This window comes from Halichoerus grypus, chromosome 3 (assembly GCF_964656455.1).
Source record: "Halichoerus grypus chromosome 3, mHalGry1.hap1.1, whole genome shotgun sequence".
Classification (NCBI taxonomy): domain Eukaryota; kingdom Metazoa; phylum Chordata; class Mammalia; order Carnivora; family Phocidae; genus Halichoerus; species Halichoerus grypus.
Window position 1 is genome coordinate 124,135,657 of NC_135714.1, and position 24,940 is coordinate 124,160,596.

The 24,940-nt window shown below is 39.5% G+C and overlaps 1 protein-coding gene across 1 annotated transcript; it reads left to right on the forward strand.

Annotated features, from left to right (window-relative positions):
* Positions 1-5,314: 5,314 nt before the first annotated feature.
* On the forward strand, positions 5,315-15,950 carry C3H4orf51 (chromosome 3 C4orf51 homolog). The gene is made up of 3 exons (XM_078068244.1): positions 5,315-5,556; positions 13,210-13,283; positions 15,934-15,950. The coding sequence occupies exons 1-3, from the start codon at positions 5,315-5,317 to the stop codon at positions 15,948-15,950; spliced, it is 333 nt and encodes a 110-aa protein (XP_077924370.1).
* Positions 15,951-24,940: the final 8,990 nt, after the last annotated feature.

Here is a 24,940-nt window from a genome sequence, read left to right on the forward strand (position 1 = left end):
ATTTAAAAAAGTGAAGACTATGCTTTTTTGGTCTTTCTTTTCAGGGTACATTTATTGGGTCACTGATTAGAAGTTACTTTGAATACGAAAGTCAGCAATATCAGGTTGTTGTGGATGCTTTCAGACGGGACTCATGAGAAGGGAAGCAGTCAGCAGGTGTGGGACCAATGGGCAAGAAGGGAGTGTTGGGCAGAGATGGGTAGATGACAACAGGTGAAGAGAGTAAAGCTCATTAGAGATGTAGTTTTGAGTAGTCTAAAATAGTCTCAACAGGTCTCAGACTGCATGACTTTCAGCGCTAGTTCTGCCATTTCCTCGCAGTGTGACAGTGGACTACCTTTCTGTGGACTGGTTTCCTCATCTGTAAAGTGGAGATAAACCTGTACTTTCATCATAGCGTTGTGCGGATTAAAGGATGGTGTGTAAAGGGCTGAGGAAAGGGTCTAGAACATAGTAATTTGCTTCTCTTGTCACCAGTTATGATTGTATACATGAGACTCTCCTAAGACTCAGGTCACTTAAGCAAGAATAGAAGTTTGAAATGCCTTTGGGATATTTTTCTAAATGACTTTTGATTATCCTGATAATATGTTCTATTTAAGACGAAGAGTGTCATCCAAACAGAATTATACAGAGAAGTCTTAATTTTGTAGGATTGGAAAGATGGGCCAGTTCAGCTTGTTTCTACTTCCCCCCCACTGTCCTTCAACGAGCTGAAGAAATCAGCGATCATTATATGGTATTGATCCCAGGAGGTACCACTGGGATATCAAAAAAATCTTGGCCATTGTTATGGCTCGTTTTTTAGTTTCAATCATCATGAGTCTTTTTGTTTGTTGGTTGGTGTGGGCACACTCCGTATATTACCTCCTCTTGGGTACCGATGTTAGACAGGGTTTCCTTGGAGAACAGCAACCGTTAATTCAAGTTTCATCACTTTGGGGTCTACTATGTAAATGCTCTTTTCCTGTTTCTATTTTCTTACCCACTATTCCACCCCCTCCATACACACCTTTGAAAGAGCTATAGGTCTTATTTTTTCCCTACCTCTGATTACTGGACCCAGAACTAGAAGAAGAGAAAGTTTAAGAAACATCATATTTGATTGAATTGACTCCAATCTCTTTGCTCTAGAGTTGTTTGTTTCTTTGTTTGTTTTAATGGCCTGGACTCTAGAGAGAAGCGGAAGAGAAAAATCACTATAAACCTGAAAGAGATTCTTTGCAAGATTTGGAGGTTGATTATATATGGATGTATTCCCTTTGTTTTAGTTTTTGTGAAATAACATCTGGGCTCTGATTATGAGTTACATACATGCATTGTAAAAAGTTTAGACAATATAAAAGCAATGTAGAATATAAAAATCACATGTAATCCTCCCACTCAGCTGTATTAACATTTTTTATATATAGCCCCCTAAGCCTTTTCTTATAAATACATATACACACCTATATAATTTTTTTTAAAGATTTTATTTATTTATTCATGAGAGACAGAGAGAGAGAGAGAGAGGCAGAGGGAGAAGCAGGCTCCCAAGGAGCAGGGAGCCCGATGCGGGACTCGATCCCAGGACCCTGAGATCATGACCCGAGCCGAAGGCAGACGCTTAACCATCTGAGCCACCCAGGCGCCCCACACCTATATAATTTTTATTAAACAAACCAGGATCACAGTGTATACATTGTTTGCAATCAGTTTCAGTTTTCAAACAATAAACATAACCAAAAATAAATTTCAGAAAGACAAGACAAAAGAGCATTCCTTTTAGGCTTCTCCTCGCTAATTTTATCCATTTTATTTTCCTGTTCCTTTGCACTTTACCCTTCTTTTATTTCCATCTAGTCCTGTTGCAACTGGTTTCCTGTGTCATTTAGACCAGGTTTTTGATGAGTAAGTTAATAAAAATTTCCAAATCACAGAATTGATAAATATGAAGAAAGTATTCCAAGATCAAGGGCTGAGAATTAATATTATTATAACTGACAGACTCAAACAGTTATTAACTATAACACATTATGCATGCTCATTCAGCTGTTGGCTACACTTATCCAAACATCACAGTTTGGCACCTTGTGGGGAGGAGACAGATTTTTGCTGAGCTGGAAGCTTTAGCTTCATATGGGATCTCTTTTCTCAAGGGAATTCTGCTTTTTCTGGCCTTTATACTACTTGTTTTCCTCCTGGTTTCGTCTTGGAATGGCATCAGTACATTTCTGCCTCCACAGAATACAGCTGACATATCTAGTCTGTGGTGATCGAAATGGGAATGGTGGTTACAGGTCGTGTGTGCGCGCACCCGCGCATGCGTTACTGTTTTGACTGGAAAGGGACGAGAAGTTACATGGATGTACACATATGTATTTTTGTGTACCTTCCTGTTTGATGTTATATCTCAATTAAAAAAGAAAAATACTGCCTTGATTTACCCTCTTGTGAGGCTGTCCGTGGTTTAGCTGGAGATCTAGTCAATATTTAGTAAATTCCAGAGACTACAGACCAGCCATTGTCTTAGCTATAGAGACCACTAGCCTTTTCAGTCCCTGGACCGTTGCATAGAAGGGCAATACCCAGAGATGCTCTCCCACCCCACAAAAGGAGTCTTGTGGTCAGGTAAGTTTAGGAAGTGCCTCATTACCCAGGCCCCTTTGAAAGATTCATAGTGCACATTGAAATATCAAAGGCTCTAAATCCTACAGCAAAGAAACACGTTTATTCCAACTCATCCTAAACTTATTTAACCATGTAACTCTTTTAATTAATACCTGTTAACACCTCATTAGAATAATCAGCTTATGCTTGGAAGCCTGGTCAAGGCCTACCCACCTGCCAGTGCGCCACCTGCTGGTTTTATTGAGTATGAGGTCACTCACTCCGGAAGCTTGTTTTCACTAAATCTCACTCACAATCCAGAGTTCATTGTCCTAGTGCTCTTGATTAGCTTTTTCTTCACATTGAAATACCAGGGACTGAACAACATAGCTTGCCATAATTCAGTTCCAAAAGGAGGTTTTTAGAGGATTTAGACTCTCAACTTGGAAGTCAGACCATACAAATCAGCACTGAGAATGTCCAAGAGGAGTGAAGCGTCTGATCAAATGAGAACATAGAATGAGTAGGAAGTTCTTTAGAATTCTAGGATTTTACAGATTAAATACTTATGATAATAAATTCAGTTAGTCTGTTCTGTTTATTCTCTACTTTGAAGTCTGACTTATTTTTAACAGACTTGTTCGACATCTGATGAACTAAGCTATAATTCCACCTAAACCTAATATGAGTCTTTTTTTTTTTGAGAGAGAGAGTGCACGTGTATGAGTGGGGGAGGGGTGGAGGGGTGGGGAGGGAGAGAGAGAGAATCTTAAGCAGGCTCCACGCAGAGTGCAAAGCCTGATGTGGGGCTCAGTCTCATGACCTTGAGATCATGACCTGAGCCAAAATCAAGAGTCGGACACTTAACCGACTGAGCCACCCAGGCACCCCTCACCACTCTTGGTTCTTGAGGTTATAGTTGTTAAAGTGATACCATAATTGATTTGGGAAGAAGAAATAAAAATAATATAAAGGACAGGAATGTGATGATAAAGTACACTTATGCCATAATTTATTTTTTAAAGAGCTTATTTTATCACATATTTGTTTGTAGACTGCCACACAACCTAAGAAGAAGATTTTAAAATGTTTTCTACAAATAATCTTTCACAATCTGTTCTATAGATGTTCCTGTCTCAAAGTAATATATATTGCTAGCAGAGATTTCTCTAAAACCATGATTTTTGCTGGAATGGCTAACAGTTGAAGCACATGCACAGTTATTACCTGACACCGGGTGGGTTTAAAGGAGCTGGGCAGCTGCGTTTCTGGGCTCCTCCTTCCCTCTGCATCCCCATCTTCTTATCTGATCTGGATTTCTCTAAGGAGCCCCAATTCCATGGAAAAAAGCAGCTGGGGTCTGAAACCTCTGGCTAAGTCTTCTAGGGTGAAGTGCTTATGTTCCAAATTGCAACGTCTTAAGGAAAGAAACTCCTAATTTTAAATACTGCCAATTATTTATAAATAATTTTATTCTCAAAGAAACATGGCCTGTAGTGTGTCAGCCTCCCTATAAAGGATGGTTTGAATTCAGCTCCTGGAGCAGTATTCCCAGTATTCAAAGATTAGTTGCATCGGAATCACACAACAATGTTCTTAGGCTGATTCCTGGGCTTTTCCTCACACCTACTTAGTCTGCGAAGGCAGGACTGAGGTCTCTGCATGGTTAACAGGCCCATAGGCGCTGATCTAAACTCCTATGGAGATGGGGTTTTTTCAATGATGATGATAGATCTACTGGCAGAGGTGCTGATCCAGATGAGGCATGCCATCCCGCATTTATAAAGAAGTCCACAGGTTATGTGCATGAGCACTGAAGGTTGAGAACTGCTCCAAGAGCTGGTAATGTTGAAAGATCTAGTTGATTTGTCAGTGAATTGTTGGTTATTGCAGAGAAGGACAGGCAAACAAATGACACAGATTTAGAGTATTTATTAGTGAGGGATGGAGGACATCATGTGAATGGAAGATTGAATACTATCACCCCTCAGCCTAAAAAAGGCTCACAGTGATATTTCAACGACCTTAATTCTGAACCCTGGCTGTCTTTAGAATTCTCCAGGAGTCGGCTTTTAAAATATACCAGAGCCTGGGCCGTACTCCAGACCAGTTAAATCAGAATCTATGGGGGTGGCCTGGGGGTGTGGGTGAGGTCTGAGCTTCTGCTGATTTTAACAGCTCCTGGGATGACTTTCGTGTGCAGCCAGCCCAAGCACCATTGCTCTATGACATATGAGAAGCTGTTTGAGTCACCTGCTCTTGTTGACATCACAAACGGTTCGTTTTGCTTCCAGACCCTTGGAGCCCAGTCTTTAGAAGAAGTGAATGCTTGGCACTGTTCTTTTATCTCTTGTTCCCACCTCTTAAGCCAGCATCACTGGGATTCACTGCTTTATTTATAAAAGCTGTAGCCACCTGCTTTCTTGCCATCATTTGTAGCCGTATGTTGCTCAGAACAAAGGCCAGAAACTTACATACCTTACACATTTTCTAGTTAAAATTTGTCGGCCGGGGGGGGGGGGGGGGGGGGGGGGCTAGTATTTGTGGAATTCTGTGATCTGTTGCTTGGCAACTTCAAGAGACTTAAGCTTCTGCATTCTGTGAGAGTCAGAATTACAAAGTTTGGTGAGCCCAGTCAATTACCTCTTGCTGACCAAAAGGAAATTAATTGTCCATTATGCAGAGGGCTTGAAAAGTTGGCATCCAGAGCAGGCCATCCATAGCTATGTCACACTTCTTCTACTTGACTCCACAAATCGTTCTGCCCTTTAGCCCTCTCACCTCTCAAGAGTTCGATCTGATCAGACGCAAGGCTGGAGCATCTTGGCAGAAGGAAACAAGATGGTTGGACTCATCTGTAACAACGTACACAGGCAGTTACCGGAAAAAACAACTGGATAAGTTGGATAAGTCCGTGAGCACCCGATTTTCTTTTAAAGCAGGACAGCATCGGCCTGAGTGTAACCAGTAAGATTTCTTTGTAATTTGCACCTGGATATGTCACTATAAATAGACAAGAATGCTCTTAAGAGGAAGAGGGTATTGTGGACCCTGAGAGACTTCATAGACTTTAACTCTGTATATTTTCCTGTGTAAATGTCAGCGGGAAGAAGAGCTAAATGTCAGTTACCAGCTGAAATTATGATTATATTCTCTTTTAGTCCTAACATTATATATAACTACCTACCCCTGTGAAGATAAAAATGTGAGTATTTGATTAAATTGTAGGTATTTTGTATTGTCTGCTCGGCAAAGAGGTGCTCCTTAGAATTTCTCTTTGTTTCTGGTCTAGTTTTTCCACTTTCAGAAGTTGAAAAATTCCCTCAGAGCAGAAGGAAAGTGGACTAAATCCTCCTCTTTCCCCACCTTGTGTTGTCTATCAGTAAAGGCAAGCGGTGAGGGCCTGAAAGACATTTTCCGGGTGTTCACTTTAAGCTAAGTCTTCTATAGGCCCACAGAAAAAAATTAATTCATTTAATATGGTAACTGAAACCATAGAAATAAGTAGTCGCAAAGGAAGGAGATTTTATCAGTGTCTGGGGTGGGGGATATTGTGTTTCTGGAAAGATCTCAGTAAAGCAGGTTTCCTCTGAGCTGGCTTAGGTGGGGAAAGGAAAAGTATAGTGCATGGATGAGAGAATATGCACAAAGGCAAAGAAGTGTTTAATCCCAAGCATGTTCAGAGAACCACAAATAGCTCAGTGAAAGCGTAAGGAGAAATGTGGAAAAATATGAGGACTTGTTATGAAATATGTTCCTCTGGATATTAATTGTCTAATATCTTGTCCAAATTCTGGAAATTTATTTGAAAATCAATTGGATTTTTGGCTCCAACTTGAGATGTGAGTAATAACTCAAATAATGCCCTAGTAATTATTAATTATATTGCCTTCCAGGTCTTTCCAAATCATCAAAATGGTGCTTAAAGCTGAAATATCTCAGAATGACTTTTCTATTGGATGCCTTGTCTAGTTTATTCCAACAAACTATAGTCTCTGCATTTTTAATGGCTCTCAAGTATGTTGACACTTCAGTTAATTTTGGAAATCCCTTTGCAAATTCTGTGAATTTTGAAGTACATTTTGGCCAATTAGGGGGAATCTTTAAGCACTGCCAGGGTCCTCCCTGAAAATAGTGTTTGAAATCTGGCATCCAAACAGATCCACTCACCAGAGTAGAAAAAAGTTTAATCACTAAAAAAAAGTGCAGAAATATGACATCTGGTGAAAATGTCCAGAACTATAAATTTGTGTCCTATTTAAATTGTGATCATTAGGTGCATCCTTCCGACCAATGCCCCTTGTGACATTGCAAACCATAGGAGACCCAAAGCTTGCGAGGTCTGTCTGTTTTTTGGGACCTCAGAAAAGTAAATATAATCTTGGCACAACTACAGCTTATTCCATTATAGGTTAAGAAGCCAGTCAGTGTTATAAATGAAGATGAAGGGCAGATTTAGCTCATTTTGAAAACACTGCTTATATTCTAAATTTGCTTTTGTTTTTAATCTTTGTCTTGGTTAATTTTAGCCCCAAGGCAAATGTCTTAAGTTCTGGACGAAAACTGTTTGATTAAAATTTTGTAAAGCTATAAGCAGACATTTTTACACTGCTATAACACCAAAATGGTCCAAAGGGGGATTATTGAATAAAATATAAAATGACTGATGATTTAAAATGTGTTAAGTCGGGAAAACATCAAGGTGTACAAAACACAATACCTTTTATTCACCTTATCTATTCACCAAGTACATTGAATACCCATATAGTGAAAAGACAGAAGAAATTTGGGAGAAGTCTTAATCATTTGTTTCTGAGTCAGTTTTAACAGCAAATATGTAAAAGTTACCAGCGTGTGAAAGGAAGGACGCTGCCCTGGGAGATGCGTGTGTACAGATAGATACAGAGCCTAGACTGTGCGTGTCAATCCCACTTCTCTGCCAAAGTCAAAATAAGAGCCGCATTTTGAGGAAACTAATGTAACATTGTATGTCAACTGTACATCAATCAAAAAAAAGAGTTGCACTTTGGAATTCCTAAGACAGGGATATGGCTCAGTATAACGTTCTAAGTCTTGATGCTTTGTTTATTTATTAAATTATTCACTCATTCATTCATTCATCACATATTTATTAAGATCCTACTATATGTAAGGTCTTTTAGGATGGGTGCTGGGGCTACATACGTGATGGAAGCATACACACGGCCCTTGTCTTCATGGAGCGTATAGTCTGGTGAGGGAAACAATCACCAGGGAAACAAGCCATTTGTGTTTGAAGGAAACAAATAGGGAACTTCGTTAAAAAAAAGAGGGGTGGCACTTTCTTACAAAACTAAACATAGTCTTACTGGTGATCTAGCAGCATGTTCCTAGATATTTACCTAACTGATTTGCAAACTTATGTTTACACAAAAACCTGCCCATGAATGTTAATGCCACTTTATTCATAATTGCCCCAAAGTGGAAGGAAACAAAATGTCCTTCAATAGGTGAATAAATTAAAAAAAAAACAAACTGTGTCACATCCATACAGTGTAATATTATTCAGCAATAAAAGGAAATGAGGTATTAAGCCACAAAAAAACATGGATGGATTTTTTTTTTTAAGTAGGTAGGCTCCATGCCCAATGTGGGGGCCCAACTCGTGACCCTGAGATCAAGAGTCGGATGCTCCATTGACTGAGCCAGCCAGGACCCCCCCCCCCCGCTTTCTTTTTTTAAGTAAAGACATGGATGAATCTTAGCTCCCTAGCCCTAACTGAAAGAAGCTGGTCAGACAGTCACATATTGCATATTCAACTATATGATATTTTGGAAAAGCAAAACTAAGAGGTGAGAATGATCCACATGGTAATGGATTAGAATTGAATACATCAGTATGAACTCATGCATAACAATATAAATATAGATGGTTATGTAAAAAAACATTTATTGGTTTGTGTATATACATAGATTAGTATGCACACATGTACTTCCTTACTCTTTGGAGGAAAGTCCTATGTGCAGCCCATATCAGCATGGGACATCAGCTGAGAGGAGCAATACTTTGTAACAGCAAGCACACCGAGTACCCAGATTTTAGTTTCCGGTACTATTCTCCAGTAATGGGATCAGAGTTTCTTGGAGAAATGCTGATTCTCAGACTGGAGCAGGAGATATACAAGATGAGTTTGGAGTATCTTATAGTGCCAGAAAGTAAGAAAGTGTCCAACAAAACAAAACAAATAAAAAAAACAATGATGGAACCATCTGAAAGAGCTCCCAATGACTGAAGCTAAAAAAAAACAATGATGGAACCATCTGAAAGAGCTCCCAATGACTGAAGCTGGAAAATTTGAGCAACAAAATAAAGTAGTATTGGATTATAGCCCAAAGTATAAAATAACCACAAGTCCATAGTGTTATAAATAAATGATTGAATAAATTCATTAATGAGAGACAAAGGACACATCTCCCATGCAAAACATTTTCATAATTCATGTAGCTACATTGTACTCAAAGAGGTGGAGCATAAGTCACTACCACTTAAGTGAGAGCTGTGCATAGTGACTTTCTTCCATTGAATATAGAAAGTGAAAAGTGGGGAAACCTGACAAATACTACTTCAAGCCAGCTGATCAAGTTTAATGAATGTCAACAATGATAAGCCATACTTAAGTCTTCACCCTTAGTATGAGAATAGTATTTTACCTCTGTAGTTTTCTCCCTCAAAATACATTACCCTCATCTAATCATGAAAAAAACATCAGATAATTCCCAATAGAGGGACATTCTACAAAATACCTGACCAATAATCCTCAACATTGTCAAGGTCATCAAACCAAGGAAAGTCCGAGAAACTGTCACTACTAGGACAAGCCTAAGAAGACATGATGACTAAATGTAATGTCATATCCTAGATGGGATCCTGGAACAGAAAAAGGACATTAGGGAAAATACTGAGGACATCTGAATAAGTATGGACTCTAGTTAATAATGTGTCAATATTGGTTCATTAATTGTTACAAATATACCATTCTAATGTAAGATGCTAATAATAGGGGTAACTGGGTGTGGAGTATATGAGAACTCTCTGTACTATCTTCACAATAATTCTGTTAATCTAAAAGCGTTTTCAAGTTAAATTTTTATTTAAGAAGGGTAACACTGGAGGAGCTAAAAGGAGAAATAAGCAAATGCACAATCATAATTGAACGTTTTAACCCACGTCTCTCAATCACTGGTGGAACAAGCAAATAATCAGCAAGAACACACCAAATTTGAACATGATTAAGACACTTGTCCTGGGTGACGCATCTAGAGTAGTGAACCCACCAACTGAAGAATATACATTCTTTTCAAGAGCATGTGGAACATTTTTAAGGACTGACCATAGGTCTTCAGGAAAATCATTGCTTTCCAAATACTTCAGGATTATTCTGCAAGGCCCAGTCAGAGTTAGCACAGCTTTCATCTTTTTGGGGCTTGTATTCCTCCTGAGCAACAATGAGGCCACATGGGAGTCCAAGGTTGAGATAAGAAAGCAAGCATTGCCCTAGGGTGTCTCTTACAGAGACAAATCCCTTTATGAAGAAGCAGCAGCACATTGGACCATGCTTCTGAAGTGAAGAGGCACAGGGCCAGGTCTTCCCAAAAGCCACAAGACAAATAGGGAGCATTAGTTTGTTATAACAGCCATATAAAACTAATACAGGTGGAACAGAGAGGAGAAATGTTTTTAAACTGAAGGAATGTATAAATGAATTTTATGACAAAGGAAAGGATAACAATACAGAATTTTCGTAACTTTAAATTAAAACAGGAAATAGAAAAGAAAATTAGTGCCTAAAAGTAAGTTTTAAAATGAATTTTTTTTAAAAATGCCACTTACGGGACGCCTGGGTGGCTCAGTCGGTTAAGCGGCTGCCTTCGGCCTGGGTCATGATCCCAGGGCCCTAGGATCGAGTCCCACATCGGGCTCCTTGCTCAGCAGGGAGCCTGCTTCTCCCTCTCTCTTGCTCTGCTTGTGCTTTCTCTGTCAAATAAATAAAATCTTTAAAAAATAAATAAATAAATAAATGTCACTTATATTGCTAAAGTATGTCAAATTTCTAGGAATAAATGTAATCGAAGATGTGCAAGATCTCCACACCGAAAACTATAGAACATTACTGAGAGAAAATAAAGATGATCTAAGTAAATGGAGAGGTAAACCACGTTCTTGGATTGGAAGATTGAAAATTGTAAAAATATTAGTTCTCCACAAACTGACCTATAGATTCAATGCAATTCCAATAGGTGTTTTTGTGGAACTTGGCAAAATGATTCAAGGCCAGGAAATAGGACACTCTCAAAAGAAAACAAGGTTAGAAGGATTGCTACAGATAACAAAACTTACTATAGAGCCTCAGTAATTAAAGCAAGATGGTATTATGGCACAAGGATAGACAAATAGACCGATGGAACAGAATAAGGAGCCCAGAAACAGACCTGTGCATATATGGACACTTATTTATGAAAAAGGTGGCAGAGCAGTAGAGAAAATCCATGTTTTCAATTCTAGGTAGATTAAGTCCAGATGAATTGATGATCTAAGTATGAAAGGCAAAACAATAAAACCATTAGATGACAGAGAATTTCTTGATGATCTTGAGGTTGGCAAAGATTTCTTCAACAGAACACAGAAAGCACTAAGCACAAAGAAGAAGTTAGATAAATTGAACTACCTTAAAATTAACAAGTTCTGGTAAAAAATACGCCATTAAAGGTATGAAAAGGTGAGACACAGGAGGATGAAGATATTTTTAACTCAGTGACTGACAGAGGGCTCGTAAATATGATATGGTATAAAGAGGTCCTACAAACTAGTAGGAAAAAGACAACCCGTTAGAAAAATGGGAAAGAGATTTTAAAAAACAAAATTCACAAACCAAGATATCCAAGTGATGAATAAATGTATCAAAAGGTACTTAACTGCATAAATAATCAGGAAACATAAATTAAAACCACAACAAGCTTACTCATGTAAATAACCCTCCAGAAAGGTTAAAATTAGAAAGACCATCAATGTTAAGTGTTGGTGAGGATGTAGAACAGGAGATCGCTCATATACAGCTGATGGGAACGGACATTGATACAACTCTTTAGAAAACCAGTTTGGTCTTGGGGTACTGGGGTGGCTCAGTCAGTTAAGCGTCCAACTCTCCAACTCTTGATCTCAGCCCAGGCCTTGATCTCCAGGCTGTGAGTTCAAGCCCCACATTGGGCTCCACGCTGGATGTGGAGCCTACTTAAAAAAAAAGAAAGAAAAGAAAACCAGTTTGTCTTATCATCTAAAGTTGGTGCTACGGGTACCCTAAAACTTAGCAATTCCACTTCTAAGTGTATACACAGCTGAAATGCATTTCACATGTGCACCAAGAGACATGTACATGCAAGTATGTTTATAGAAGCATTTTTCATAAGAGTAAAAAAGCTAAAAGGCCAAAAGGTAGAATTAGTACTATACAACAGAATGGATGGACAGTGGTATCTTCATACAATGTCAATGAATATGAACAAACTGTGGTTACACCCAGTAATGTCACCGACATAATGTGAGCCAGCTGCAGTACATGTTGTATAATTCCACGTACTTATATTAAATAGCCCACATCATAGTGTTTGGGTGTGTCTGCTTAGGGGATAAAAAATATAAAGAGAAGCAAAGAAGATTTCCATAGAAGTCAGTAAACTGGTCCACTGCTTACCTGTATCGGACCACCTGCCCTAAACCTATTGAAAATTAATTACCGGGCTCAGGCTCAGAAATCTGCATTTTAAAATTAATACCCTCTGTTGACTCATCTGCTGTTGTAGGTTGGGAGAAGAAAGAAGCACAGTAGATTAGCAGCCCTTCTCTCAGGAATGATTAGGGCTACTTTGTTGGCTGAATGCATGTCTAGGAGCATTTTGGGACTCCCTAGGCTGACATCAATTCCACTCTTTCCCTACTTCACACACACAGTTCCAGGTCCCTGGAGCTTGGAGACCCTCTTGTCCCCCTAAGCAGAGGCCAAAAACAATGTGCTGCACACTAGAAATCGAGGACTGTCCATTCCATACAAAATAACTGTGCTTCCCACCAAGACCCTGCTTGCCTTAAAAGAGTATCGTATCTGGATTCGGGGAAACCGAGATAGAGATGTGTTTCGAAGAATAGACACGGCATCTGTAAGTTCCCGAATTACTCCTCTGCTATTCAGTCCTACACTTTCCTGGGAAATCAACACACTTGCTGTGATATTTCCTGTTCCGTTCATAGCACTTCACTTATTCTGAAAACAACTCCCTAGAGAAAGACTCACAAATCCTGTTAAAACAATTATGAACTCAATGTTTGAGGTTTTCATGTATAAAAGCTGAACATTTTACCCTTTTATGACAAAACGGAACAAACAAATCACTAAGGACGATGAGAAAGTCCAAGTCGGGTTGATTTAATGGGAGTTCGGGGCTATGGTTGGGAGCGTGAAAAGAGGAGAGGAGAAGAAGCAAAAGTTTACGAAGTCAAATGAGAAGCTGACTGAAAATCCCTCTAAGTCCACAGGCTGTGGCTTATAGACCCATGAACTCATAACTTGTTTCTTCTGCTTGCTTCAGGATATCATCACCAAATTCTGCCTTCAATCCCACAGTCTGCAGGGCTGGCTCCCGAGAGACTACAGATGCGAAGGGTAAGTGCAACAGTCAGTTGTGAGCACAGCCTTTTTGCCAGGGTTGCTGTCTTTGTAACGTGTAGGTTCTTGATTGTAGTCCATCCGTTTCCATTATGCCTAGTAAAGGCAAGGTGTCTTTAGCAAGAAAACGAGTGTGTTGCCCTCTGGATCTGTCACTCTTAAAAATGAATTATTCCAGGGCCAAAACGTCCTCCTCCATATTAGTCAAGTCCCAGAGTTTGGAGCTTTTAGGTAATGTCATCTGAACTTTACTGGGTACATCAAAAAACTAACAAGAGAAACCAAAGCTATAAACCACCAACTAGTAAACTATATTTACTAACCTACAACCACCTCCACCCTGTTTTGATTAAAGTAGAATAACACTAGCTGCTAGAATACAAATCTTAAATTCTAGTTGCTTAACACAATAGAAGTTCATTTTTTTCCTTCATATAAAGGCCAAGGTGGGTGTTTTGCAGGCAGACATTCCACATGATGATTCAGGGACACAGATGTCCTTTAGCTTGGCGTTCCACCACCCCCTGGGGCGCCAGAGCCCTTTGCTTGCATCGGGATAAAGGGTGGGGAAGGCACACCTGCTTTCCTACCACTTGAGCGTGGAAACGACCCGCGGCTCTCATGCCCACATTCCAACGGCACAAGCAGCCACAAGGCTCCACCTAGATTCCAGAGCGTTCAGAAGTGGGTTCCCGGGCTGGGCAGCCACTTCCTGGTGACAAAACGGCACACTAGGGAAGGGGACAACTGGTCATCCGCCACACATGCTGATTTTGAGGAAGAAACACAATAGATTTTTTCCATATAACTTCCACCTCTCAGGGTTCCATCTTCGAAGGTTTAATAAGACTCATGATTGAAATCTCAAATTAGGACTTTTTAGTACTTTATAAAATATTGTGGTCATTTGTTTTGCTGTTGTATTTAAAGCTTTAACGTGCATGCATGTGTTGGGTGGGGAGGGTGGACGGTAAAATGAAGTATCGTGCAGCCTTATGGGTTTTCCTAAATAATGGAGATAAAAGTTTTTCATTGCTGCCTGGGGCAGTCACTTTTCTGCTGGCTTTCCTAATAAAATCTGGCTTTATCAGAATAGTGCATTTGAGGTGGGTTTTCTGTGTTCTTCTATGGTTTGTTGAGGCAAGAGGACAGGGCAGCTAACCATTTGTGCTATTGTTAAAATCAGGAAAGACTTTCTTTTTCCCCTTTGCAGTAATGAACAGAAAATTAAAACACACTGCATAGCTGGGAGACAAGTCTGAGCTAGGGCATGGGGAATTAAACAGCCCGATCACGTCCTTCACAGTAAGTTAAGGTGACAGTGCATCTGATCTGAGTGGCACAGAGTCCAGGCCTATTGCATTTATGCTGCTATCTGTGCCCTTCAGAATGCTGATTAACCATGCTAATCACTGGTGGCCCGTGAGTGCTGGTAGATGAGCAGTCCCAGAGCTGGATGGGTGGAAGTCTTGAAGGGTGGTAACATGAGCAGCAAAAGCAATCATTTCCTACATGATAGTATTAATGTATTTTCCTACCTCCTCTGCTATTGTTATGGTACAATACTGGTAGGAGGAAAGGTAGAGACAACATCAGTGTATATCATGATGATGACTTCTTTTTTTTTTTTAAGATTTTATTTATTTATTTGAGAGAGAGAGAGATTGCAAGAGAGAGCAGAGCAGGAGGGAGGGGCAGAGAAAGAAACAGGCTCCCTGCTGAGCAGGGAGCTCAACGTGGGATTCGATCCCAGGACCCTGGGATCATGACCTGAGCTGAAGGCCGCCGCTTAACCGTCTGAGCCACCCAGGCGCCCCCATGATGATGACTTCTTAAGGGACTTGGCCTATGTTGCCTTTTTCACTCTCCTCCCATGGTCATTTTAACTTAACTGATGACTCCTCTCTTCCTTAAGAGGTGACAATACATCAAGGTAGAATTACTTAATTTGGCCAAGTAATAACTTCTTCTTGTTAAAACTTCTTCTAGTGCTTCTTTCCAATTTCCATGCTTAATTTTTGGATTATCAAGTGTAATTGTGCTAGAAGCCGCTAACGGGAGTTAAAACATGAAGTCAAGTGAACATGGGTCTGTTGATTATCTCTTTGTAGATATATATCCCTTCGTAGATATGCAAATCAGATGAGCTGTTCTTAAGTGTGATTTATGATCATCATAGGCAATGTATTCTCAAATTCTTTTTCACAACTGCCTTTCAAAGAGTTCATTCAGTCTTATTTGTTCTACCTACACTAAGGTGGTTTTCCTTTTGCATTACTATTAGTTTTCTTTCCAAGTGTTTGATTTGGTTATGGCTTTCCCTCCTATGGTCTATCACGTGCTCATCTCTCATGTTCAAAGAAGAACAAAGCGATAGCTACTGAAAGTTAAAATCTTTTTTTTCTTATTGAAGTAAAATTGGCATATAATTAGTATATAAGTTTCAGGTGTACAACATTATAATTTGATATTTGTGTGTACTACAACGTGATCACCGCCATATGCCTCGTTATCTCCCATCACCATACAATTAGGCCCCTTTACTCATTTTGCCCACCCCCATTTCCCTTTCCCTCTGGTAATCACCAATCTATTCTCTGTATCTATGAGTTTGTTTTTGTTTTGCTTTCTCTGTTTTGTCGTTTAGATTCCACACAGAAGTGAAATCATATTGTATTTGTTTTTCTCCATCTGACTTACTTCACTTACATCCATATTGTCACAAATGGCAAGATTTCACTGCCTGTTATGGCTGAGTAGTATCCACTGTATAAATACCACATCTTCTTTATCCATTCAATGGATAATCCATCAATGGATACTGAGGTTGTTTCCATATCTTGGCTATTATAAATAATGCTGCAATAGACATAGGTGTGGATATACCTTTTCAAATTTGTGTTTTCATTATTCTTCAGATAAATACCCAGAAGTGGAATAGCTGGATCATATGGTAGTTCTATTTTTAATTTTTTGAAGAATATCCATACTGGTCTCCATAGTGGCTGCACCAGTTTACATTCCCACTAACAGTGCACAAGTGTTCCTTTTTCTCTACATCCTTGCCAACACTTGTTATTCTTGTCTTTTTTGATGATACCATTCTAACAGGTGTCAGGTGATATCTCATTGTGGTTTTGATCTGCATTTCCCTGATTAGTGATGTTGAGCATCTTTTCATGTACATATTGGTTATCCGTATGTCTTCTTTGGAAACCGTCTATTCAGATCTTCTGCCCATTATTTAATTGGGTTGTTTGGGGGTTTTTGTTGTTGTTGTTGTTGTTGTTGTTAAGTTGCATGAGTTCTTTATATATTTTGGATATTAATCGCTTATCGGATATATCATTTGCAAATATCTTCTCCCATTCAGTAGGCTGCATTTTTGTTTTGTTGATGGTTTCCTTCACTGTGCAGAAGCTTTTTAATTTGATGTGGTCCCATTTGTTTATTTTTGCTTTTGCTTCTCTTGCCTTTGGAATCAGATCCAAGAAGTATCACTAGGACCAACGTCAAGGAGTTTACCACCTATGTTTTCACCTAGGAGTTTTATGGCTTCAGGTTTTACATTCAAGTCTTTAATCCATTTTGAGGTAATTTTTGTGTATAGTATAAGAGAGTGGGCTAGTTTTATTCTGTTGTGTGTGGTTGCCAGTTTTCCCAACACCATTTATTGAAGAGACTGTCCTTTTCCCTCTTGGCTTCTTTGTTATAAACTAATCATCTATATATGTGTGGGCTTATAAAGATCAAGCATTATACAACTGCAGTACAACAAACAGAAATTGTTAAACAATTCCACTTTCTCTCCATTTACACTCTAAGGCAGACACTAGCAAATCTTTTTTTAAACTAAAGCTTCTCTCTGGCGGAAACAATTTATTCCATGGTGGAACACAGACTATAGGACAGCACTCATCAGCTCTCTCTCTCCCTTCTCTTGTTCTTAGCACCACACCTATGTCCTAGCCCCGTACCCCTCTAGGATGTGCCCAAGGTACCCTTGCAAAAGGGTACACTGGCCTCTTTGATTCTTGCCATTCCAGGAGACATAATATATACTAGGGAAGAGGTTTTATATAGTATGACCACATCAAAGCCCAGATATGACAACATGTGTGAGATCTCCTTGGGATATTCCCTGACCACCTATAACAAATTCCAAGTCCCTGAAGCAGCTCTCTGGAACGGGAACTGTTTGTATGGTATATAGCCTCTTATAAGGGTGACAGTGTTTAGGAGAACATTAATATTTTAAGAGGGCACCATGAAGACAGTTTGTCATGTTAGTTCAAGAGTATTTGTGTCCATGTTTAATATCCTTCTTGTTTTGCCTATTCTTTTACTCTCACTTTTATTCTGTGAAGCCTTCTCCAAACCTTGGAAGACTTCTAAAAGCAGTAAGAACTCACCAGACTACCCTATAAGTCATGTGTTCACACATGGAGAGCTTAAAGCATAAACAGGATGATATCACTTCTCTGTTTCCTATCACACTTGCAATAAAATTTTAATTCCTTACCAAAACCTGTATAAAGTCTTGCACGAATGGGACCCTGCCTATCTTTCTGGTTTCATTGCACAGCTCCTCCCTTTCGCTCACGTGCTATTCCAGTTACATTGCCTTCTTTTAGTAACTTGAAAATGCTAAGCCATTTCCTACTTCAGGGCCTTTGCACATATGTTCTCTTTGTTGGAATGCAATTATCCCAGCTCTGCTGAGCTGTGTTCTTCAGGTGTGAATTTAAACATCATGTCTTCAGAGGGGCCTTCCCAGCCCACCATATTTAAAGTAAGTTCTTCACACTCTTTCCCTCTTAATTTTTATCTTGGCGCCTTGCTTGCTTTTTATGTACTATTGTATTAGTTCACTTGTTTATTTTCTCTTTCCTTTTCTAGAACATAAGCTTCATGAGAGCAGAGACTTGTCTGTCCTGTTTGCTTCTGCATCTCCAGCACCTGGGACAGGGCTCAACATAAACCAGATGCCCGATGTTGTGTGTTGGACAGTAGTTTTTATGGCCTTCCATTGTAGACTTCCCTCCCCCGCAACATATTTCTTATACAGGGAGCTTCTTATTTGCCATTTGTCTTCCAAAAGGGAGTTTACAAAGTGCTTTTAAAAATTAGAATGTAGTTTTTACAGAAGCAACATTTCAGAAACTTGTTTCCAATGGCAGTCTTTAGAATCCTGTGTTGTAGCACCTAAAATGGTAAGACTTTAAACATGGAGTAAATAAATAGCATCTGGCACTGTTGCATGTATACATGATTTTAGTTATATACACTCCTCCATCCCCCGCCCCAGATCTGCAGTGGGCTGAAGGAGATACAGCGAGGCAAACCCCAAATCTGACAATACACATGCAGTAGTATAAACAAGATATGGGAAGCATGACTGGGGATGAGACGGAGAGAGGAGAGAGAAGAGTAAGTGGTACCTGTAGGGCCTAAAGCAGGGGAATTACCTTCCATTGCTTGGTAATATTGGTGTCTTGTGGCTTCCAGTCTTTGCTAATCTTGTTTCCATAATGTCCCAAGGATATATGCCCCTGTTCTGGTTTTGGGGTCATTTCCAAAGCTTATTGGTCCTGGAGGCTGGGGCCCCAGAATGAAGGTGGAAGCAGATGGGTTAGGGCATGTCCCAACAGAAGAGGCTTTTTTCACAGGTTTTCTAGTCTACCTGAGAAAGGGGCGGTAGGCTGGCCCTGGGATGGAATAAGAGAGGGGTAAACAGCAGCCAAATCAGGCAAGCTGCCCCCTGCTTTCCCAGGAGAGACTCACAGCTCCCCAGTCAAGGCTCCTTCACAGCCAGGCCAGCTTCTCCCAGGTAGAGGCCTCAGGGAGAACCTCCCTGCTCCAAGGCATCCTTGGAAGTGCATAAGTGGGGCCAACAGGAAGGAGTCTCACCTCCCCCTCAGCCACCCGGAGAAACCCTGGAATGAAGCCTCCCCGGCCCCCACAAACAGACAGAAACCTGGTTCTTGTCTCTCTTCCACACAGTCCCGTGCCTGTCAGCTGAGCTGCTTCTACCCTGAGATCCCATGCTTTTCAGACCTACCATATGCACCGGCAGTGGCCTTTCTGCCCTTGCCCCACCTACCCCCCACACCTGTTGCCTGACAGGGACTGATTGTACCATTTTTCTCCTGGTACAGCCCTTCCAGATTCATTCTGTTGGGGGAAGGAGACTCCTTGGGCTTTGGTGTGAATGTCTTCATTGTCTTTTCTTAGGGCCTTCCTTGTTTGCCTTCCACTGTTGCCAGAGGAAAGCTGCCCGTGTGGGATAGTCGAGGACTCAAGGAGGGCCAGGCTGGCAGACCGCTCCCTCACCTAATCACCTCGTGCCCTCATCCTCCTCCCTCCTCCTCTCGCTGCGGAGCCTGGAGCTCGACAGCCACTGGCTGCCCGGGGTGTGCAACGGAGGGAGCAGGGTGACTTAGAACAAGCCTCACTCACCTCAGGGTTCCCACGTTCACTCCTGGTGTGAGCTGTCACAGCAGAAGGACCTTGTGATACTGGGAGTTAGTCTGTTTCCTGGCTCATTTGCATGCCTTGATGGGGGAAGTGCATTTCTTTTAAACTATAGAAAGAAAAAAAAATCTCACATGGGCCACCAGTAAATCTAGATAGCCTGAGAAGCAGTTTGCCTGGGATTGACGGCCTCACCGCATTAAACATGACAGCTATGCTGAGTGATGGCCAGCTCACCCCCAAAGAATCCCAGGAATGGGCCCTGGAAATACCAATGTCCCTTTCAGGAGTTGGGAATCTTGTTGTGCTCTCTCTGACTGTGTTAAATTAGGAACCAGTCTAATAAATGGTTAAACGAGTTTGCCAGAACATATTCAAGTGTAAGGCAACAGTTTCCAAATTCCCTGCAGAGACTGGACACAAAGGAACATTGGCAGCCAAGGCTGTTATTAAGAAGGTCACAAGATGCCATCTGTTCCCTGTGCACTTTACTGTTCAAGCATAACATCAGCTAGGAGGTGGCTGCAATAGATTTTGCCTGTGAACGTACAAGTCAGCATTACAGTGGGCACCACGGTGATTTTAGTGGGCTTGTGTGAACGAACCATGTTGTCTGCCTGTGCTTATGGCTCAAATGTAATTTGGGATGATACTCGCTGGTTTTCCAAATCTTTTTCTGCCTGGTTTTAGCCATCTATAAAATACGATCATAGCACTCTTTCTTTACCTATAATTATGAAAGTAAGGTAGATAAAGAATGCCTTATCCTTTTATTTACAACTTCATTTTTTTTTAGCTCTAAAGAAGTTGAAGGAATAGCACAATCAATATTCACTTACTCTTTCCCAGATGCATCAGTTGTTAAGGTTTTGCCACATTTGTTAACATGTAGCTTTATCTCTGTCTCTTTATACTGATACTTATATACACTTCTTTGCTGAACTTTTGGGAGTACATTACAGATATCATAACAGTATATCCTTAAATACTCCAGCACTTACCTAAGAGTAAGAATGTTCTCTTACATAACCATCATACTATTATCACACTCAAGAAACTTAATATTGATAGAATAATTTTTACCTAATAAACAAACAAACCATGACATGCCTTATTCTTAAAAATCTGTCAGGAAAAGACCTGCTCTGTCATCTATCCCAATGGTTAGCAACTCTCTCTTCAAGACACTTCATATTTTTGAGGCACTTTGAAAAATCTCATGAAAGCTCTGGGCCCTATCTTCAGAAAAACATCCATAAAGACAGTTCTGCCAGCCAACAGTGCATATATCTTGGATCCCTCTATGGTGTCCATGGACTCTAGGTTAAGTGTTGTTCATCTTTGATCTAAATGCTCCTCTTTTGTGTACATACAATTTAAGACCATAGTTCTCAGAAGAAGTTAAAAACAGTTTGTCTTCACCTTCCAACATTGTTTTGCGTTCAGGAGTCTTCATTTCAAGAAACTCAGAGTTTCAAGAAATTCAGAGATGGGTAGGTAGGAGATCATCTTATCTCAATCTAGGAAAAGGAAACTCAATCAGAAATATGGCTGAGAGTTATATTATGACAGACACACAGTAGGTGGACTAAATGATTAGAAGACCTAAATGAATACTTCCAAACTTGAGCATCTCTGATCCTGAGAACAGTGATGCTCACAATCCTACACTTGCTTTCTTTTTTTTTTTTTTAAAGATTTTATTTATTTATTTGAGAGAGAGAGAATGAGAGACAGCATGAGAGGGAGGAGAGTCAGAGGGAGAAGCAGACTCCCTGCTGAGCAGGGAGCCCGATGCGGGACTCGATCCCGGGACTCCAGGATCATGACCTGAGCTGAAGGCAGTCGCTTAACCAACTGAGCCACCCAGGCACCCCTACACTTGCTTTCTTGACAACATGCTGTTAGAAACCAAATACCTGGAGTGTTCCATTAGTATTGGCACAGTATTTAAGGACCTAATATGTAAAGGTGGAATTTGTTGGATATTACTAACATTGTTAGTTTCATCAACAAAATTGCTCAATTTGGTTACAGTCCTAGGACTGGGAAAGGGAAGCAGGGAGGTGGATACACACTCAGGGTAATATTAAATGTCCTTAATTAAAAGGCTGGTTAAAACTACCACTGTCAAGTTGCACTGTGGGCTCCATTTTGTCAACTGTGAACACACAAAGAAAAAAATCACTAGCTAACCATATGCCAACATATGTGGGCTTGCTGGTGCTCCTCTCCATAGACAGACTAAAGAAAATAATAGACATTTCTAGCTCAGAAGAATGACCAAGTTTGGGTAAAAGATGGACATATATGTGTAAATCCCTCACACACGGTCTAGCACAAATTCTAATGACTATTTTTTCCCATAATCCACCAAATGCCTCAAAAATACTTTCCGTAAAACTTTAATATTATAGAATCATATCATTTACTAATTACTGATTATCTCATATAATTCTTGAAAGGAAGGGTGACATAAAACTAGTTAAAGCCTCTGGCAGGCCTGTGGGATTTATAAAAATCTTTTAGAGTTTTGAAAGGCTAAGGATTCACAGCCAATGGAGTAATCAGAACTATTTGTGCAGGATAAACTTCTTATCTACCTGCTTTTACTTTAGCTGTGAAAAAGTGAGCTTTTCTTGAATTTAACTAAGTAATTGTTGGACTCTGTATTTGACTTTAGCTTAAGAAATCTTGTTTTTAAAAGTTTATCAGCATAAAATTGCACAAATAACAATGAGCATTTGGCAAAAACTGTTCTTCTCCCTTGACGCATTCCTAAAGAACAGACCCCATCATATTATGCCAAGCAAGGCCCCATTTCTTCCTTTAAATCAATAGTATTTATTTATTTATTTATTTTAAGAGGTTTATTTATTTATTTTTTAGAGAGAGAGAGAACGCAAGTGGGAGGGGCAGAGGGAGAGGGAGAGAGAATCTCAAGCAGACTCTGTGCTGAGCATGGAGCCTGATGTGGGGCATGACCCTGAGATCACGACCTGAACCAAAACCAAGAGTCAGATGCTTAACCAACTGTGCCACCCAGACGCCCTGATCTTTATTTTTAATCAAATTAAAATTTTTTCTCTTATTTTTTTAATCAAAATATACCAGAGAACTCAACATGATTAGTCATTAGGGAAATGTAAATTAAAACCAGTGAGATACCACTTCACACCCATGAGAATGGCTATATCCATAAAGACTGACAATAACAAATGTTGGAGAGGATGTAGAGAAACTAGAACCTTCATTCATTGCTAATGGGAAGGTAAAATAGTACAGCTACTTTGGAAAACACTTTGACAATTTTTTTTAAGTGAAATATAAATTTATCATAGGATTTAACAATTCCACATATTGGTATATACCCAAGAGAAATGAAAATATATGTCCACACAAAGACTTGCACATGAATGTTCACTGCAGCATTATCCATAATAGCCCAAATGGGAAATAACCCTTATGTCTATCAACTGGTGAATGGACAACAAAATTTGGTATATTCATACAATGGAATACTGCTCATCAATAAGAAGGAACAAAATACCCAACAGCTGCAATGTGGATGAACCTAAAAACATTACGCTAAGTAAGAGAAGGCAGACATAAAAAACCATCTAGTATATGATTCCATTTATGTGCAATGTCCAATAAAGGCAAATCTATAGAAAACGTAGGTTAGTGGTTTTCTGGGCCTGAGGGCAGAAAAGGAGATTAGCCATAAATGGGCATTAGAAATCTTATTGGGATAATGAAAATGCTCTACTACTAGATTATGGTATTATGATGATGGTTGTATAACTCAATAAATATACTTGAAATCATTAACTATGTACTTAAAGTGGGTCAATTTTATGATATGTAAGTTATATCTCAATAAAATTTTCTTCAATAAAATTGTTAAAAAATATACCAGAGCTTCTTCAGACCTTGAGAAAAATTTATAACCTTAGAATTTCAGCATAGCCATGGTTCCCCCTGATTCTAAAAGTACAAGCTGTGTATTATAGAATGTTCCAGGAATAAAAATGTTTATCTCAACTTCTGGTTTCTGGTTCTGCTTATAAGGAGCTTAGAAGATGCCCCTCCATTCTGACAACAGGTAAAAAGCTGAACAGAATTAAAAATCAACAACTCTTCTTGGATTCATAAGAGAGGTGAGGTCCCAGGGCAAACTGCTGCTCCCAACATTGGAAAGATGGAGAAGTAAATACAGGTAGTTAGACTACATTCTGGGACACAAAACACACCTAAAATTTAAGAGAAGAGCAATCAGAGAATATTTGCTCTCAGACCACAATGGAATTAAATTAGAAATCAATAACAGAAGGATTAGTGGAAAATCCCCAAATAAGTAAACAACGCACTTCTAAATAACGTGAGTCAAAGAAGAAATCTGGAGAAGCTAAAGAAATATTTTGAACTAAATGAAAATGAAAATACAACTTACCAATTTGTGGAATGTAATAAAAGCAGTGCTTAGAGGGAAATTTACAGCATTGATTGTATATATTAGAAAAGAAGATCTAAAATCAATCTAATTTCTACATTAGAAAACTAGAAAAAGAAGAGCAAATTAAATCCAAAGTAAGCAGAAGAAATCATAAGAATTAGAGCAGAAATCAACTTGAAAACAGGAAGTCAACAGAGAAAATTAAGGAAATCAGAAGCTGATTCTTTGAAAAGATGAAGAATTTCTAAGAAAAAAAGATATTAATTATTAATATCAGAAATGAAAGAGAGGACATCACTACAGACCCCATGGACAGTAAAAGAATAATAAAGAAATATTATGTATAACCTTATGCCCCAAAATTGGATAATCAAAATGATATCTTCCTTGAAGACACAAGCTGCCAAAACTCACACAAGAAAGAATAGCCTGACTAGGCTTATATCTATTAAAGAAATTAAATCAATAATTAATAACCTTCCCAAACAGATAGCACTAGGCCCAGATGGGTTTGCTGGTGAATTTTACCAAACATTGAAGGGAGAAATTATACCAATTCTCCACAATCTCTTTCAGAGGACAGAGGTGAGGAAATACTTCCTAACTCATTCTATAAAGGCAGCATTACTGTAATATCAAAGCCAGGCAAACACTACAAGAAAGGAAAACTACAGACATCTATATCTCATGAATATAATGCAAAAACTTCAACAAAATATTATCA

What these genes read in the sequence shown, in the direction of transcription:
- C3H4orf51 (XM_078068244.1), top strand. Translation starts at nt 5,315, where the DNA reads ATGTCACACTTCTTCTACTTGACTCCACAAATCGTTCTGCCCTTTAGC. An exon ending in CATCGGCCTGAGTGTAACCA is followed by an intron (nt 5,557 to 13,209) that starts GTAAGATTTCTT and finishes TGCTTGCTTCAG; the next exon opens with GATATCATCACCAAATTCTG.